The sequence below is a fragment of the Amblyomma mixtum genome, chromosome 10, assembly GCF_055824585.1.
Source record: "Amblyomma mixtum isolate Tamu chromosome 10, ASM5582458v1, whole genome shotgun sequence".
NCBI classification, from domain to species: domain Eukaryota; kingdom Metazoa; phylum Arthropoda; class Arachnida; order Ixodida; family Ixodidae; genus Amblyomma; species Amblyomma mixtum.
Window position 1 is genome coordinate 156,099,400 of NC_143021.1, and position 17,727 is coordinate 156,117,126.

The window sequence follows — 17,727 nt, forward strand, 5'->3', positions numbered from 1 at the left end:
GCCTTTTTCGACGTTGACGTCCACAGTTTTTACCGCAGTTTTGACAGCGCAGGGTGAGCTGACCCTGGTTTCCTTCGTTTACGTTGTTATGTATGTTCTCAATCTTGTGTTAACACATTTGCCTGTCTGTCCGATATATTCGCGGCCACACGAGAAAAGCATGCGATATAGAACAGCCTCTGGACAACTGACGAAGCGCTTTTGATTACGAATACCGGAAGGGCTCTCCTTGGTTGCGAAACTACGGTAAAAGCTGTGGACGTCAGAGGCGAAAAAAGGCATGCGTGCCATCATTTAATCACTGAAGGTTTCATAGTAACCATAAGGACCAGAAAATTGGGGAAGTAATCGAGGCGATGAAGATTGCGCGTGCGGGGGAATAGGGTGTGAGCATGCCTTCGGTCGTTTCGACGCAGAAGGAAGTCAGATTTTTGGAAGGTTGGAATTAGGTTCCTGGTGCTCTGCGGTGGCATGATGAAAAGTGTTGTTTCCCCCTTAGCTCTTTCCCCTTTTCTAGGATTTCACTCTTGCTGGTGTAATAAACAGAAGTCAGCGCTCTTTACTCTTGCGTCCTATCCTGTCCCTTCTTTCTACCAGCGCTGGCACTGAAGGTGCCTCTGAAACACGCGTTCCGGCTTTATCATTTACTGGGGTTACGTTACTAGGGAGAAGACAAGTAGCAGGAGAAATATGGATTCTCTGCCAGTGTCAGCCGCTTCTCTACTAGTTCGTTGGCGACGAAAACGATGGCGACGAACCATAGCTCCGCCCTCTCTGTGTGTTAAATGGTCTCGCACCATTTGCTTTAACACCGCCAGGTCTTTCTGCAGGTGGGGAGACACGTTTGAAGAAGTTACATGAGGGCTACGGTAGTTGGCGCACTTCAAGACAGTAGCACGGCAAATTTCAGCGCTGTGTGGCGCAGAGCAGTGTGAGTACATTGTGGTATTATTACAAACACCACTCACGTGCCCAATTTACATGACCTTCCGGCACTGTAGCGGTTTCGGGATTAATGGGCTGTCAGCATTTCGAAAGGTGTCAATCTTCACATGCGATGGAACGCAGCCGCCCTATACGGTGAGCTTGACGCAGCATGACTTGCCCAGGCGCTGAAATTTGCATATTTCGATGCTGTTTGTCACTTGGTTAATCAGTATCGGCAGGTCGGAGTCAGAGATGGTCGCGTCGACGTCGTAAATGACGCGAGCGGTTGTGCCATTGTTTTCAAAAACAAGAGAGCAGACGGGGATGTCGCCGATCTTCTTGATGATGGCTAGGCGCTCCGCTCCGTTACATCGATGGCAAGGAGGTTCCTTCGGCTGTTGATCTGTACGTCCTTGTTAACTCCCCGTATGCTAGCCTCGAGGAACATTGAAATAATTTGCCTGTTCAGGAGGTTGAGATTGTCGGTGGACGTTTCAGGCGCACTCCACACCGTCGTCGTCTTCTCGCGCCGGCCACTGCAGCAGCGCCATCACCACAAGCAATCATTTGTTATTGATTGCTTTGGTTTATACCAGTTCAACGTTCCAAAGGAACTCAAGCAATGAGGGACGCCGTAGTGAAGGGCTCCGTAAAATTCGACCACCTGGGGTTCTTTGACGTGCACTGACATCGCGCAGTACACGGGCCTCTAGAATTTCACCTTCATCGAAATTCGAACGCCGCGGCCTGGATAGAACCCGTGCGATACAGAAGTTGCACGTGACACACAAGTTGCCCTTTCCGAGCTCTCGTAAAGCTTACGAGCAGTGCCATGGCGGCCAGGTGAAAAGTACTTTTAAGCGGGGTGAATTAATTTCATTACCACTTTGCACGAGGGCACCCGGTGGGCGGCTTGTCATGAGCCATAGTGGCCAGGTTGGAATGAAGGTGCTCAGTCGGTGACCTCCTTCGACGAATCAGTGACTTAACTTCCATCTGGCATGGTACGGTGCTCAATTAAGAGAGCGTCCTAAGCTATGCTATGAAAAAACTGATGCTCATATTTTGCTCGACGAGGTTGTAACGTCGTCCAGAAAATTACTCTTTTTGCTCTGCACTGACTCAGTAATCCTCGCGATTCAGTACCGATGAACTAATAGCGACAACTGTAATGTTTTTACTAATTATATAAATAAATATTGCATACATTCTATCAACTATTTTCAATAAATGCCTTGAAGAAATCATTTTAATCAACTTTTGCGCTTTCGGCATATCCTGATATTTAATATGTCGTGATAGCAGCGAAGCCACTTTTTTATCTTATCCTAGGCAGACTGTTTTTCAGGAACATTTATTTTCCCGACAAAACCAATAACTCCACACTCTGCCCAACCAATGAAAACAAAGAATAAAAATTTGATTGTAAAGCAAAGATGCCATTTGACCTTCCTCACTCTCCTCATTGTAACACACCAATTAACAGCAAATACCTTTCTATGTTCCTTACCCTGTCTCACACTAACTCATGGGAGGGTACTGAAACTATCAGTGGTAGAGAGACAGTAATTCAATCAGTGATTAATCCAGAGTAATTACCAGCAGCCCACTATAAAGCTATTCCCACCTCTTCATTAGCACAACCACTGTCACCGTTGCAGCTATATTCTCACGGAGGTCAATGCAGCATTCCAGGCCAGCACAGCCTCTTAAACTCGAACGCAGGCTGGGATGAATGGGAGAGGTGAATGGAAGTTAGCACTGACTGAAAGATAGCCGACATGAATTAGCAGCAGATTTGGTTAAATCTTCGTTACGACTTTTAAAACACTGTCAGCGGACCCCTACAAACGCTGCAAACATGGCAAGAAGAAGCGGGGAAAAGCATTATTTCAAGTCAGGAGTTACAATGAAGAGAATATACATTACCCAGCATTCAGTCTTGTCTGGGTAGTTCGCCCGTACCACAAGAGTAGCTGTTTTACAGTAAAACCAGCAGGGATTAAATTTGGACTGAAATACCAAGAAGAAACAATTGTAATTATATAGAACGTTTAATGTACATTTAAAATTTCACTTGGAATTAGGATCGAAAGGCTGTAAAGGTCAGTGCTTGCGGCAGGCAGCTATTTTTTTCATCGACAGCTACTTACGTTCAAAGATTTATCAGCTTCATACACAATCTATCTGGAAGTGATTTTGCTATGTTTACTCACTATTAAGATCACAAGCTCCTGAGGTGAACTGAACGAAAATATAAAATAAGGATCCGAGATATGTGAACTGGCGTTTTCATATATCATTAGATATAAGGGCCGAACCAATGTTTTAACAAGAGAAAATACCCACGAACACGTCATAACATGACACGAATTAATTGAAAGATTATCACCTAAAGACTAAAACTACCCGCTACATATTTCCTTTTTGTGAATATATAAGATCTATACAAGCTACCCTTCGTTCACGGGACAATTCTGAAAGCCGAAAAACTTGAAAGCGCGAAAGCATTCTTATAAATCACTCCTTACCATGCCCATTTAAATCGCCCAATTTGGACAATGGTATGAAACAGCCCTTTCCTCGTGATCTGGGTCGCTTCTGGACAAGCAATGCTATCCTCTATGTTCTACGAGAACTGTACTTGAGTTCTGATTACGCTTTTGAATGAGATAACATTTTGGTCTGTCGTCTCGATAGTCAAGTTTCGGCGGCTCTGTCACAAAACACCCTGATTTGTCGAACAACGTGACGCGACCTTGTGACGTTATCACATCTGGCCGACCGTAGAAGGTGACAACCTGCACATCGGATTACGAGAAAACTGGCTACCATGGCTCGTGCACCTCCTATCCACCGGTTTGTGAGCTACATGCCCCACCACGATATGTGGAAGCGACGTTAATTCAAACGGACCCAATGCAGTTGGCACCTTCCAACCATGGTGATGCGCATCAGCCTTGCGAGAACTCGGCAAGTGCAGCCTTAGCCTCACAAGACACACCAGTGTCTGTGTTTGAAGGAGGCAACTGCCGACGCAGTGGCATATTGCGTCACAGCTGCACCACTTCGCCAAGAGTGGTATGAGGATTTCTTGATATCTGGGAATGCGATTTAAAGGGTCGTGTGGAATTTGACCTACCCAAAAAATTTCCTAAGGATAAACAGAATTTTGCAAGTCGGCGGATACCAGAAAACTGAAAATGCCTCATGCTTTGAGTTGCGTTTATATGACGCCATACTTAATACTGTACATTACCTTTAAAGCGTCGATCATGCACCGTGTCAAAAAAATTAGGCTCCACGAGAGCACAATGGTCTAAAAAAAATGATGGACGATTACGGTAGTGGGTAAAGAGAAATTTGAGAGCAACTGTTCACTCTCCGCCTGCCACCGCTGGTAGGTGACGTGTTACGCGGCTAGCCACCATCCCGGACCTTTTCGTGGCAGCCGCCTTCCAGTTGGCGTTTCGCTCTGTTACGTAAACAGCCGGCTAAGGCGGCAACGTCGGCGACGACGCGGAACGAAGGAAAGACCGCCTAAGGTCTGCGCTCCAAAATTTCACGCGAATCGCTGCAAAGATGGCCTGTAGTGAAGTCGGCAGTCACAACAGCGTCTTGCATCCTGGAGTGGCAAGGTGCGTGCAAAGCAATGGGGTAGTTTCGGGACCGCAGACAAGACATAGAGCGAGTGTATGCAAACATAATGGCATTTAAGAGCTCGCCTCTTGTGCCTCCATAAATAGGCTTGTCCGCCATGCATTGCATGATCTTGGCGCTGCAGCCGCCTAGCCGTTGATTGAAGGTCACTCACCAGAGGTGCTTCTAATACCATCAACCAGATTTGTTTCACCAAGTGACCAAACAAGGTATAGATGGACGACAGGGTGGGAAAGAAAACAGCAATTGAACAATAAACCATTAAGAAAGGCTATCAATAAATAACAGGTGAGCACCACCAGAAAGTATAACGTGGGGAGAATCGAGTAGATTTTAGCAATGGAGGTAGTCTAGAAGCGATAGAGGAATGAGTATGTAGCGTTCCACACAAAGCTCTACATTAGAAAATGATTTTATAAGGTAATGATGAAGAAAATGGTGCGGACAATTGGACATGTTGCTCTTAGCCTTGCACGGAAGTTAGGCCTACTCGGAAAACAGAGATGGAAAGCACAGAGTGCGGCTCAGCGAAATGCAGATTTACTGAAGGATAGAAAAATTATGGTGGAGTAGGTTGATAATAATTCAAAGATGGTTGGATATTGATTTTAAAAAATTGTTATTTGCGTTCATAACGTGTGATCATCATAGTTGGTGCGAGATTGGGACGCCTAAACTTTATCTTCCTTAAAGAGATATGGAGTCTGTTTTTTATAGAACCTAAAAGTTTGAAGGGTCCAACATATACTGACGCGCAATTTCAAGCGATAGCTTGTATTTGAATAGCTTACTGACCTCTATTATACAATAGGTGCTGAAGTAACCGAGCATTTTTCTATTTTTGGAATTTTTCTAATTGCACATAATGAGCGATTTTGCCGAGACTGCAGATAATCAAGGTTTCCTTTTGTTGTGTCTGACCATACCAGGGAGCAGTATGTTACACGTTAAAGGAAGAGAACGTAGTAAATTTGTTGCGTTACTGAAACCGGAAGATAGCCTCTCTGCCTGTTTAATATACCAACAGCGCGAGAAGCTTTGTTGTAGGAGCATCTATGCGCACATTCCAGGGAACGTTTTCGTGACACATAATACCTAGAAAGCGAATGGTCTTAGACTGGTTGATAATGTTATTCCGGAACTTCAAGTTGAATTCACTTTGGTTTTTACTAAATAAAAAAATAACATTTGTTCTTAGGTAGGCACGCTTTTCCAAACCTACATAATTTGATGAACGGGATCGAACCGCAGAACTCTTAACCCCCTAAAGGCCCCAAGCAGCCAATATTATGTTCTTTCCTCTCTTTCACGCCATAAAGAAATAGTCGTATAATGCTGCCATTGTTAGAATAATAATATTTCTAGAATATAAACAATCTTAGTACTTAATACTCTCACCTGAGTGCGTGTCCCTCTGCAGTCAAAGGCGGGTGAGGCCGTTGTTCCATGAGGAGCGCATGAGATTCCTGCGGAACAACAGCAAATAGTCCATATGCGGTCGGCCTCAAGACAGCATTTGCGAAGGTATTAGATATGTGCCTCGTGTAAACGGCCTGCATACATGTGTTTTTGGTTACTTGGCTACTTTTTATAAAAATTTATGAAATGAGTAGCGCTTCATATCCATGCATGTTTGAAGCAAGTTCTTTATTATTCTTGCCAATGCAAGGTATGTTGAATGCTTTCTTTCCTTCCTAACATTTCTAGAGTCTATGCTCATGTTTGTCTCTGTTTTCTGCTCTGTGCAAACACACAAGGTGCCTTTAGTGATCAATGGCCTGAACGCCTACAAAAATTAAAAATTTCCAGAAATTCAAGCTTTTTTGTAACCATTCATTTCTTGCAGAAACAAGGAGAGTGAATATGCTTTAAACTAGGCTCGTAAGCAACCCGAAAACATTACAAATCTTTATATTTACGCGCGGATTTTTAATTACGGCATTGAATTTGTCACTATGTAAAAAGGTAGAAAGAATGATGCTTAAATACCCATATTTTTCTTACAAAGACCCCATTCTAAAAACGCAGTGTGCACAAAAGCATTAACAAGGATAGAACTTAGTTGTAAGGCACATGCGCAATCAATATCTCAGTAGCAAGGAAACTAGAAAACACAGCTCGCGCAACTCCGCTTTCCTTTCTGCTGTCCTCCTCGGCTTAGCCGAGCAATCCTATGCATAGAAGATTAACGTCACAAAAGCTCATCACCATCATCATACGCCCGTCTACACCCACAGCAGGACAAACGCCTCTCGTATGCCAGCGGTGGCTACCCAATCTGCAAACTTCATTTCGTCCACTCCCTGCTATGCTTGCCCTCTCTTGGAACGTAGTCTGCTACCCATAACGAACATCGGTTGTTTTGCTTTGGTATCATATGTCCTGCCCAAGCCCATTTCTTGCTCCTGATGTCGACCAGGATGTCATCAACTCGCCTTTGTTCGCTGACCCACTATGCATTGTTCCTGTGGTCAAATATTTAATATGATAATAAAGGTTAAACTTGGATGAGTGTTGTTAAACAATATGGAAGAATAATTGTTGACAAGGGCCGAATGACGAGAAGGACAATTAGTTTTATTCGCTCCCTGCAAATTATTTGTGGTTACAGATAAAGCAAATCGAGGACTGTTCCTTAGTAACCTACAAGGTTGTAACTTCTAAGATAACTGTGATGTTAGGTTGAAGCCTATTACAGATATTGTGACAGTATAGCGCTATCAAGTTATTTCAAACCACATGACAGTTCATTGATGCGAAAAAACAAGACAGACCCAATATGACGTTCAACATCCAATCCATCGGGATTTGTTTAAATGGGATGTATCAGAGAAATCCAGCATTCATTTTTAAAATTGACTTTTTCAGGTGTAACTGGGACATAAGTAGCATAGTGGTAACACTGTTTGCGGAGGTAATAAAATGATGAATCATGATGGGGAACTAATTTCTCATATTTCATGTTTTCGCTGTTATTGCTAGTCGCCGGCCTTTAATCAAGTATATGCATTCGGCCCTTAACACGGCTATAGAAGTTATTACATCTTCCAAAAACAAAAATAGCCTCGTCACTGCTGCTGACAATATTTTCATCATTTCGCGAGCCATTGAAAAGCCTTGCGTCCTTAGGGCGTGCCAAAAAATGCCTAATGATATACGGTTTTAAAATGCATCGCAAATTTAGCTTCTCTCCCCCTCGCGTTCCTGTGCTCACCGCTGCTCGATGCTGCGGCTCACAGGAGGGAGAGGACGACCATAAAATAAAGTGGGCTGGTAGGCATCGCCTTGCTGGCGCTTGTAGCAAAGAGCACGAAATCTCCAAAACATTAGCGCCACAGGTAAGACGGTTAGTGCGTTTCTCAATTTCAAAAACTTATTTGCTCTTGCTGAAGACCAGCCACAAATACCTATCCGCTACGAGGTTCTTAACTTCATAATCTTTAAAAGGTTAGCAATCATTAGTTCATCATTTTATCAGCTAACTTAATTCACTGTTTTCTGGTCTGTGTCAACGCAGGTAACTTCATACTCATATAGGAGTATTGTTAAAAATTCGTCGCAGACTTCCGAGCAACACACATTTCAAAAAGAAAACGAAACGTACGCAAGAATGTTAACACAGTGCCCTCGAAATTGAGCGCACTTTGCACAGCACAATTTTTTCTTCTCAAGCCTTTACTAACATTCAAATTTATCACCCTTTTGTACAGTGTCATGTGTCATAAAAGATGAGCTCTCGGTCTCCTGTGCCTGTAGTATGCTCCTAATATCCGCGACTTTGCTAATCTTGAGAGGAATGAAGGATTCAAACTGTCTGAGTGTCATTAGTCCATACTGTGGAAGAAAGAGTTTCGATGCCATATTTCTAAAAGAGAGCGTTCGAGCTGGGCCCAACATCGCAGAAGGAAGAAGAGTCCTGCACGACGTCCAGACACTAGGATGTATGTTCGAGAATACAGCATTTGCCCTCAATAGCAAAGTGATTAAAATTTTAAGTAAAGGCACCTTGTAATTAACTTTGTTATTGCTAATGCGTTGAGCTAATGTACTCTACCCCGTTCTTTGTTTGTAAAATTCTTTGCCACGTTTTCTTCCCTGAAGAGGAGCGTGTGGGCTAAGCCTACATCTAGTGAAGACCTGAACGACGTATTTTTTATGCCTGTTTAGTTTAATATGAAAACAACATCATCGCTGTGTTTCTAGCAGCTCTTCAGTGTGCCACCCACCCAGAATTACTCCGTTAAACGAAGAATATTAAAAAAAAAAATATTCAGAGTGGCGGAGAGGTGGTATGGTAAAGCACACGGACGACGGAGATTATTATCCAAAGTGGAAAGTCCAGGTTTGAGGACCTGCCTCGTAAGAGGAAGTTTGGTTGGTTTATGGGGGTTTAACGTCCTAAAGAGGCTTAGTCTATGAGGGACGCCATAATTAAGAGCTGCGGGATAATTTCGACCACCTTGGTTTCTTTAATGTGCACTGACATAGCACAGTACACGGACTTCTAAAATTTTGCCTTCATCGAAATTCGATGAAGTGCTTGCCGCGATCTACGATTGAGTGTTTCACCGAGCAATGTGTCACAGCTATGCCGTATCCGGCAACCATGAATTGCATCACGGTGTTATTTATTTTTCAACGGAGATAGCTCTAACCGCACCGAAGGCGAAAACTGTTGTATTTTTTTTTTATGCTATAGTATGAGAGCGACATTTCTCGGCACTGACCGGTGGTGCTCAACTGTGGCACCTGCAAGGCGACAACTGGTACCTCAATAAATGGCTCTTGCCTGAAGGAAGGCATACTGTTGGCCATGCTGGTACAAATTCATAATGTACCACAGGGTAAAAAAAGCCGAGCACACGTAAGAAAGGCCACACATGACAAGCGCTTCTCGTGAGTGACCTTTCTTACGTGTGCTCGTCTTAGTATCCATAGTGTCTCTTGCCTCCTGCCAAAAACACGGATAGGTGAGTTGCAGCTGCAGCCAAGCACCTGCCACGGCTTGCTGGTGGCAATCTGGAGAGAGAAAATCCCACTCTCGTCTAGGGCAGAGCAGGGAGAGATCGGAAGGTGCCTGCCTCGGTAACAACCCTGTTACCTGTGAACGTTCGTGAAAGGAACTGCCATTTGCAACAACAAGCTGTCTCTGTTGGCAGATGCGAAGGTAAAGAAAGGGAAATGCCCGTCTTCTCTGGAGGTGAGAGGAGATTGGGACAGACCGAATGTTGGCTGCCACTGGAGGCAGCCTGTCAGATGATAAGGTTGGCAGGTGTTTAAAGGGACCCTGAAAAGCTCTTTGCCAAGGTTAGCAAAAGCCCACGAGAGATCGGCATTCCATCACTTGTCGCCGCACCGCAAAAATTGTTAAGCGAACTCCATCAACACCGAAGATATCGCCGATTAAAAATGATGTTCCTCCTCTCCCCCACATACCACCCTCAACTCATACACGCGGGGCTCGCTCCGAAAAAAAAAAGAAAAGACGGGCCGATGCTCCGCCCATGCATACGTCAGGCAATGGCGCTCTGCTTGTTTACTTCCGGTGGTCGCAGACACATGTGCGAAAGTGAGTGAGATTCACTGCGGTGCGCTGTTGCGAACGGCGTCGCAACGTCCGATCGCAGCTCGTCGCCTGCGTGCAACTTGCTAGATGTCAACGACGAGCCGCGCGCGGCAGACGCAACGACGGGAAGCGGGAGCGAAAGCGAGCACGGAGAGCGGCAGCGTCGTGATGACGTACAGCGCGCTCCTCAGGGCGCTCGGGGCCGAGCCACACCGGGCCGGCCTGCCAGCCTTGACGCCGGCCGCCGGCGAGTGAAAAACGCGCTAGTATTGTTTGTCACGTTTATAGCAAGCCCTGGGATAGATGCATGTCAAAAATGCATCACTTCTGACGGTCGTTGGCCAATACCGAGCTGATCGTACTACAAGTGATGAATGCGATACTAGCAAATTTTATCCCATAGCCGCTTTGGCGCTTCGCCTGCCGCCTGCTAGCTCCGTTGCTGAAGGCGTCGTGGAAATCGAATATATATTCTATTATGGGACGAGTTCGCAGTAAAGCGATGTGAAGAGTAGGCCTTTTGATATAGCGCAAGCGACTTCCGAAGCGCCGTCAGCGATGCGAAACCATTAGGCCTAGCGACGACTAGGGCAGCCTGGGACCAGCGCGCAGTTCGTCGCCCGGCGTTGCCGCAATCGGTGTCGTTGCCGAAAGATCCACTTTTTAACAGACATGTTGTCGTTGCTCGAATCTAGAAAGCATCATCTCTGGTAGAATGGCTGTTTTGTATTTCCTTGTGCGAATGTCAAGTACGCCGAGCATGCCGGCCGGCCGACCGGCCTGGATCAGGTCTGCCGGCGTCATAAAAAATGAGCTAAAGAGTGTTCTTGACGTAAATAATAAACCTTAGGCCAAGAAATGTGAAAAATGTGTCATTTTTGGGGATCGCTGACCAATACTGAGCTGCTGGTAAAGGTAACAACTGTGATACGAGCAAATTTCTGGCCACAACCGCCTTGCAGCTGCCGCTGGCCTGACGTTGGGGTCCGGCTCGCCTGGCGCCCGCTCGCTTCGCGGCTGAAGGCGTCGCGGAAAGTGACCATACTATTACTTTATTGTGAGATGATGCTGTTGACTGTAAAGTGATGTGTAGAGTAAGCCTTTTATTATAGCTCAGGCGACTTCCGAAGCGCCGGCCGCTGCCTCTTCGACGCGAAACGAGCTATAGGCCTAGCGACGACCACGACAGCCAGGCAGCAGCAGAGCTCGTCGCTCGGAGAGCCCGCGAGCGGTGCCGTTGCCGAAAGCTCCCAACATAAGCAGGCATGCTTTGTCGCTGCTCGAGTATAGCTGGCAGTCTTTCTGATGACGATCGGTGCCGCGCCGTCCAAGTTTTCGCACATCTGTCTCCTGATTGCTGCTCGAACAGCATGGATCCGGAGCTCGAAGCGCGGCTGCGTGCAGCCACCGCTGAGATGGGCTTCGAGCCTTTCAGTACACGCCATACTGAGACCCACAGGGCGACGACAGCAGCGATATATATAATTCTAGTACACTATAGCAGCGACTCGTCGGCGCAGCTAGGAAACTCGCAAAGGCGGGCACCGAGATTTGACGAAAACACATGCTTATGTGAGCAGACGGATTTCCTTCTTTACCGGAAGTACCACATTAATTTCAAGAAATGCGCTGGGTTCTTACCTCTGTATACGTATGTTTTTAAAAAATAATAAGCAATCAATAAAATAATATTTCAAGGAGCATCAGTGCTCAGTTTCAAATGAAATGTTGCAAAAATTGCGCGTGACGTCAATGGGCAGAGCCAATGAGAAGGGTCGCCCAGTCCATGGCCAAGGCTGCCCAGTTTACGTCAAGTGGTAGGGGCGGGTAAAAACGCGCGGTGAGGTGTCGCCCTAATCGGCTGTGAGCGGCAAGTTTGAAAAATTGTTTGTAAATTATTGGTTCCACGCGCAGCTTTCTGAATCAGATTAGAATACTCGCAGAGACCACCTCTACAGAGTTGTTGAAATAAAATATGATTGAAGAAACCATTTCAGGGTCCCTTTAAGTATGAAGGGACATATTTCCCTCTCCACTTATATGATATCTGTGCTTGTGCTTGGCAGCACAAAACGAGGTTATTGTGCTATCATTTGGTGACAGCTAGATTTAAATAAGTGTCTCGCAAGTTTTTTTACTCTCTTCTATGAAAGGCATATCCGGCAAGCGAGGCAGGCGGCCGCTTAGTTTCTGTTGCCAAGATTCGCCTTTTTATTGCATTGTTTCTTCAGCCACCGGCGCCGTGGTGGCTCACTGGTTATGGCGCTTACCCGAAAGAGGTGTATTTATTCCAGGCCGTGGTGGTCGAATTTCGATGGACGAGATATTCTAGAGGCCCGTGTAATGTGCGATGTGAGTGCACGTTAAAGAACCCCAGGTGATCGAAATTTTCGGCGCTCTTCACTACGGCGTCCCTCATAGCCTGAGTCGCTTTGTGACGTTAAACCGGCACAAGCCATATTCAGTCGACGATCTTGTAACTCAACATATGGTATCTGTTTACAGATTTCAATTCCTAAGAAAAAATTACTAATCTTATACTCATGCCTGTCATTGCTTTTTATTTTTTTTTTCCTTTTTATCGTTCTACGAGGAGAGTTGCCGGGGAGCGACGAGCGTAACGCCAGACCATAGGAAAGTGCAACAGGGGGCGGCTACTGGAGGAACCGCCGGAAGGTGGTTACGCTGGAAGCGGGACATGCGGCAACAGCGCCGGAATTGCCTCCGGCGGATGGTTGTCGTGGAAGGAGTGGAAGAAAGAGTGGTGGCGAGGGCGTAGGAGGGCGCAGCCGGTGTGTGGTTAGTACGGGAATCAACCGGAGGGTAGTTACTTTGTAAGCAGGAGAATTGCTACCGTAAAACGAAGAGCTTATTATCCTTCTATCCTTCTCATTTTGGGGTCTTACGATGGCGTAACTGGAGGGTGGTGTCCGAGGGAACCGTCCGAAAGCCGGTTACCCAGAAAGGAAAACGGTGTAGCGGGAGCGTAATAAAGCTTAACCGGATGTTGGCTACCTTGAAAAAGTGAAAACATGGCGAGAGCATTAGAAAGCCTAGCGGTAGGGTGATTTCCGCGAAAGGAGGAACAAATGGCTAGAGCCTATGGCGCAACCAGTGAGCGCTTGCTATGAGAAACACCCAGAGAGCATTTCCTTGCAATGCGCATGGTTGCAGTAGACGCAGGGGAGGAAGGCCGGGGAGACGAAATGCGTAAAGAGAGGATGGTTACCAAAAAAAAAAACATCTGGAGGGCGGTTGTCGTGGACGAAGAAGGAAGAGAAAGGTGCCACCGAACTAATGTAGCACGGTCAATGTGCGACAGCTGCTGTGAAACCTGCCCCTGTCCCTTAAAGTCTGAGTCGCTTTGGGACGTTAAACCCTGTAAAACCATTTTTCACTATATTTTACTTTCTTAGATTGCCTGAGACACTAGGCTGGCTGCCTTCGTACCGTTTTATAGCCCACAAAATAGCTAGCAAATAACATGTGCTTACGTCACTGTAACACCACAAAAAGAGAGCACGGTTAAGCCTTACCGGAAAAAGTTCTCAAAAATGCACCAAGTAAAATCACAATCCTCTTCATTTTTTTCCAATGACTACAGTTATTCCCAACTGCGAAAGAATTTCATCTACTCCTCAAATACAGAGTCGCTGATGGCATGCAAAGGCAAGGCATAAATTGTTCAGTTCCTTGTGATTCGATTCATTTCACATTCTCTGATCGCAGCGTTGAGAAAATGTAAATGCTATCAGCAGTAGATACAAAGAGCTGCGACGAGCTATGATCGATGACCGAATATTTTTTCGACCGCCCTTAGCGACAAGGCTCGTATTAATCGACGAGACACTGCACGAACCGGATATTGTTTAAGCTTCACTTTCTTCACTCCGGCAATTTTTTTATTTTACAGGAAGACGAAATACGAAATATGGGCCTTATAAAAGCGACAAGATATCTGCTTGTAGCATTCAGATATAATTAAGGCTGCGGATTCATTTCGAATGCATGTGGCAGTTAAATAGTCAGTAAAAAAAACTTCCCACTCTCGTGAACTCGCCGTTCCTACTCAATTTTAGAGAGCCACCGCTCATAGCACGCAACAAAGTCATTTGTGTGCGGCTGTTTACAGGACATCTCAACAAAGACAAATTGCCACGTGTATTGGTAGTGTTTGTTCATTTTTAGCTGCCGACACGCCACTTTATCGCTTTGTTTGCGATGCAAGACGCGACCAGAAATGTCTCAGTTGATCGCCTCCAGACAGAGCCGATTTTTCGTTGTTCCAGAATGTTGCTGCAAATTTGCTCGATTTATCTCGAAAGTTCGCTATCGCCTTTAAACTGAGCACCGCCGAGAGCGGCGAGCATTCCGTTCGACGACCGCCGAGCACGCTTGTTGCTACGCTGCCACCGAGTTATTCACGGGCGCAAGCAAGCCCAGAAAATGACAGAATTGTATATATCCGCTTAAGATAAAAAATGCGAGAGTCTTTCCCCCTCCTCTTTTTTAGAGCCAGCGCGCTCAGCTCTTTGGTGCCCGCTCCTGCGTTCCGCGGCGTCGCCTTTGTGCCTCCCAGCCAGCTCCGCAGCTCAGGCAGCGCGCTTCCCTAGCTGCGCGCGCTCCTGGCGCCATTTCTGTCGAACGCCCAGGCTGAAACGCACAGCCGCCGCCATCGTTCGCCACTGGCGTGTTCGATTTTAACTAAGCCATTATACCTCATCAACAAAAATTTTCCCACGGCGACATTTCATCACACACAATTACACTTTCACTTATCTTCAAAGAACGACGTAATCTTGCGGACACTTTTCGCTGACGCGAAAGAGCCATGTAATGCTCTCGCATTAGAAAGAATTTGCATGGAAGCCATTTTCGCTCTCTTCCTGCTCTCCGGACCGGTTGGATGGATGGAAGATAGGAGCGCTCCCTCTGAAGCGGGTAAGTGGCAATTGCCACCATGATCGCCTTTTTTCCTTTACATTTGTTTAACTGCGGTGTAAACTGACATTAAAATTCGCCATTTTCTTTCACTACGGTTTCCTACACATTTAACCTTTCGGCACATCTCTTCTCCTCAGACATCAATCTTCCAACTGCTTTTTAATAACTTCCACCGGAGATTTATTTACATGACCATTGTTATCACCAAACCCTAGGGCCACAGGAAGAGTGACTGCGCCTGCATCGACAAGTGGATGGATAACATCCTACCACACACAGCAGATGTGCTATCATCATCGTTAAATTTTTCTCACAGCTGCGCGTTCTAAGGCACCCTGACTTAGCTTCAAAGAGTAGGGCACTTCCTCTTGAATTATCATAGAATAATTCCTTCCTTATCTGCCTTTTCTAATTTTTCGATATAGTTCTACGCTATACTAATTTTTTCATTGAACTAAAGCAATTTTCAACTTCCGCGTTTTTAACCAGTCGTTTAGTGCTCTTTCTTTCTCCCTCCTCGTCTCCAGCATACTTACTGGTTGGTTTCCATGGTCTTTTCAGCCAATGTGTGTCAACGCTCTTTCTATATAAATATTTAAGTACCTTAGCTGCCCAACTGTCATCGTCCGATCTCCTCAGGCTTTCTTCATATAGTATTTTACTCTGCGCTTTCTGTACTTCGAACGATGTCCAGCCCACATCATTTTTACTGCCTCGCTTGTGGTTTTGTTTTGGGCACCTAGTTTAAATCTTCCCACAGCTCTCTGACTTACTTCTAATCTACACCGAACTCCTCCCTTAAGCACTGGACCGTATTCCCGAAAGTAATCTCCGGTGTAAGGAAGACGACGGACATACGCGCGAGCCTCATTGCCATCGCCTGGTGCACGCTCCTGGCTCCTTGCCTGACCTCGGACTGCAGTTAGCCCTGCTCCCGTTGTGAAGCTTCGCTGGACAAATCCCAACTTACATTTGGTGCAGGTGCCGAGGTAATATCCTCTCGCCCTGGAACTCCGTAGCCGAACGCTACCCCGTACCGCGATGCCTTCGACCCACCAAGCCGTACAAGTGAGCCTCGCCGCCGTCGTCTGTACTGGTTCTCTCCGCCAGCGGGACCCCGCTATCTTCAGCGGCACGGACGACCTTGATGTTGAGGATTGGCTCACATCATATGAGCGGGTGAGCGCATACAACAAGTGGGACGCGGAAACCAAGCTGACCAATGTGATGTTCTATCTGACGGGCGTGGCAAATCTGTGGTATCGGAACCACGAGGCGGACATTACATCGTGGTCCGTTTTCAAAACGAACTTCTCTGCGGTGTTCGGCCGCCCGGCTGTCAGAAAACTCCGTGCCGAACAGCGCTTGCGTGCGCGGTCGCAGCAGGTAGGAGAGAACTTCACGAGTTACACCGAGGATGTCGTGGACCTGTGCAAGAGGGTGAACGCACAGATGACCGAAGCCGACAAGATCAGGCATATCCTCAAGGGCATAGATGACGACGCCTTTCAGATGTTTTTGGCGCGAGACCTGCGCACCGTCGCCGAAGTCATCACCCTATGTCAAAGCTTCGACGAACTACGCAAGCACAGGGCTCTGACACCCGAACACACCACGAGCATCGACTCGCTTGCTGGCCTGAACGATGCAAGAAACCAGTCATTGCTCCTGCCGCAAATCAAGAGCTTAATCCGTGAAAAAGTTGCTTCGCAGCTCTCGCTTATTTCAAGCCACCAAGAGCCATCAGCACACATAACTCCGACTCTGAGGCACGTTATTCAAGAACAGGTCGCTGAAGCTCTCCTGCAAGCCCACCCCTCTCGCGGCTTTGCTGGCCTATGCGGAGGTTGTTGCGCGACCTCGACCACCTACCTATGATCCGCCTCCTGGTCCTTTTCGAGAGCCTGCTGCTTTTATTCCACCGCCTGCTCATCTGCAAACCTCCTGGGGCACGCCTGATAACATTCGACCGCCAGCTCAACTGGGCAACTCCTGGCGCACGCCTGACAACCGCCCGATCTGCTACTTCTGCGGCTTGCCAGGTCATGTGGCACGGCTTTGCCGTCGACGCATGAACGCCTCACGACCACGTCCAGACGTTTCCGGTTACTGGTCCCAGCGACTGTATTCGCCTCCTGCAGACCCGCCACTAAGCCGTTCTCTGTCTCCTGAGCGCACGGCCTTCTCTGCACGCCGTCCGCCTTCTCCACGTCGGCGCTCCATCCCTCCGATGCGACGGCGTCCCTCGGCCACTCAAGAGGAAAACTAGGTGCCGCAGTTCCTGAAGCGAGAACTGCACAGTCGTCGAAATTTGAAAGGCCTCGTTTGTCTGCTGCTAATTTAATTGAAGTTTTTGTAGAGGGCGTATCTGTCATGGCGCTTGTCGACACCGGTGCTGCGGTTTCTGTCACGGATGCAGCGCTTTGCCGCTCTTTGAGGAAAGTGAAGACGCCCCTTTCTGGCCTGTCGTTACGAACTACAAGTGCGCACCTCATCCAGCCGTTAGCAGCGTGTACTGCTCGAATAGTCATAGAAGACATTTTATATTTGGCCGAGTTCATCGTGCTGCCGTCCTGTTCGCGTTCGATCATCTTGGGCTGGGACTTCCTATCGCTCCACGACGCGGTCAT

The 17,727-nt window shown here is 46.9% G+C and overlaps 1 protein-coding gene across 1 annotated transcript; it reads left to right on the forward strand.

Annotated features, from left to right (window-relative positions):
* Positions 1-16,138: 16,138 nt before the first annotated feature.
* LOC149327441 (uncharacterized) lies at positions 16,139-16,975 on the forward strand. The gene has a single exon (XM_089564881.1). It carries the CDS (start codon positions 16,139-16,141, stop codon positions 16,973-16,975), a length of 837 nt encoding a protein of 278 aa, XP_089421007.1.
* The last annotated feature ends 752 nt before the right edge of the window (positions 16,976-17,727 follow it).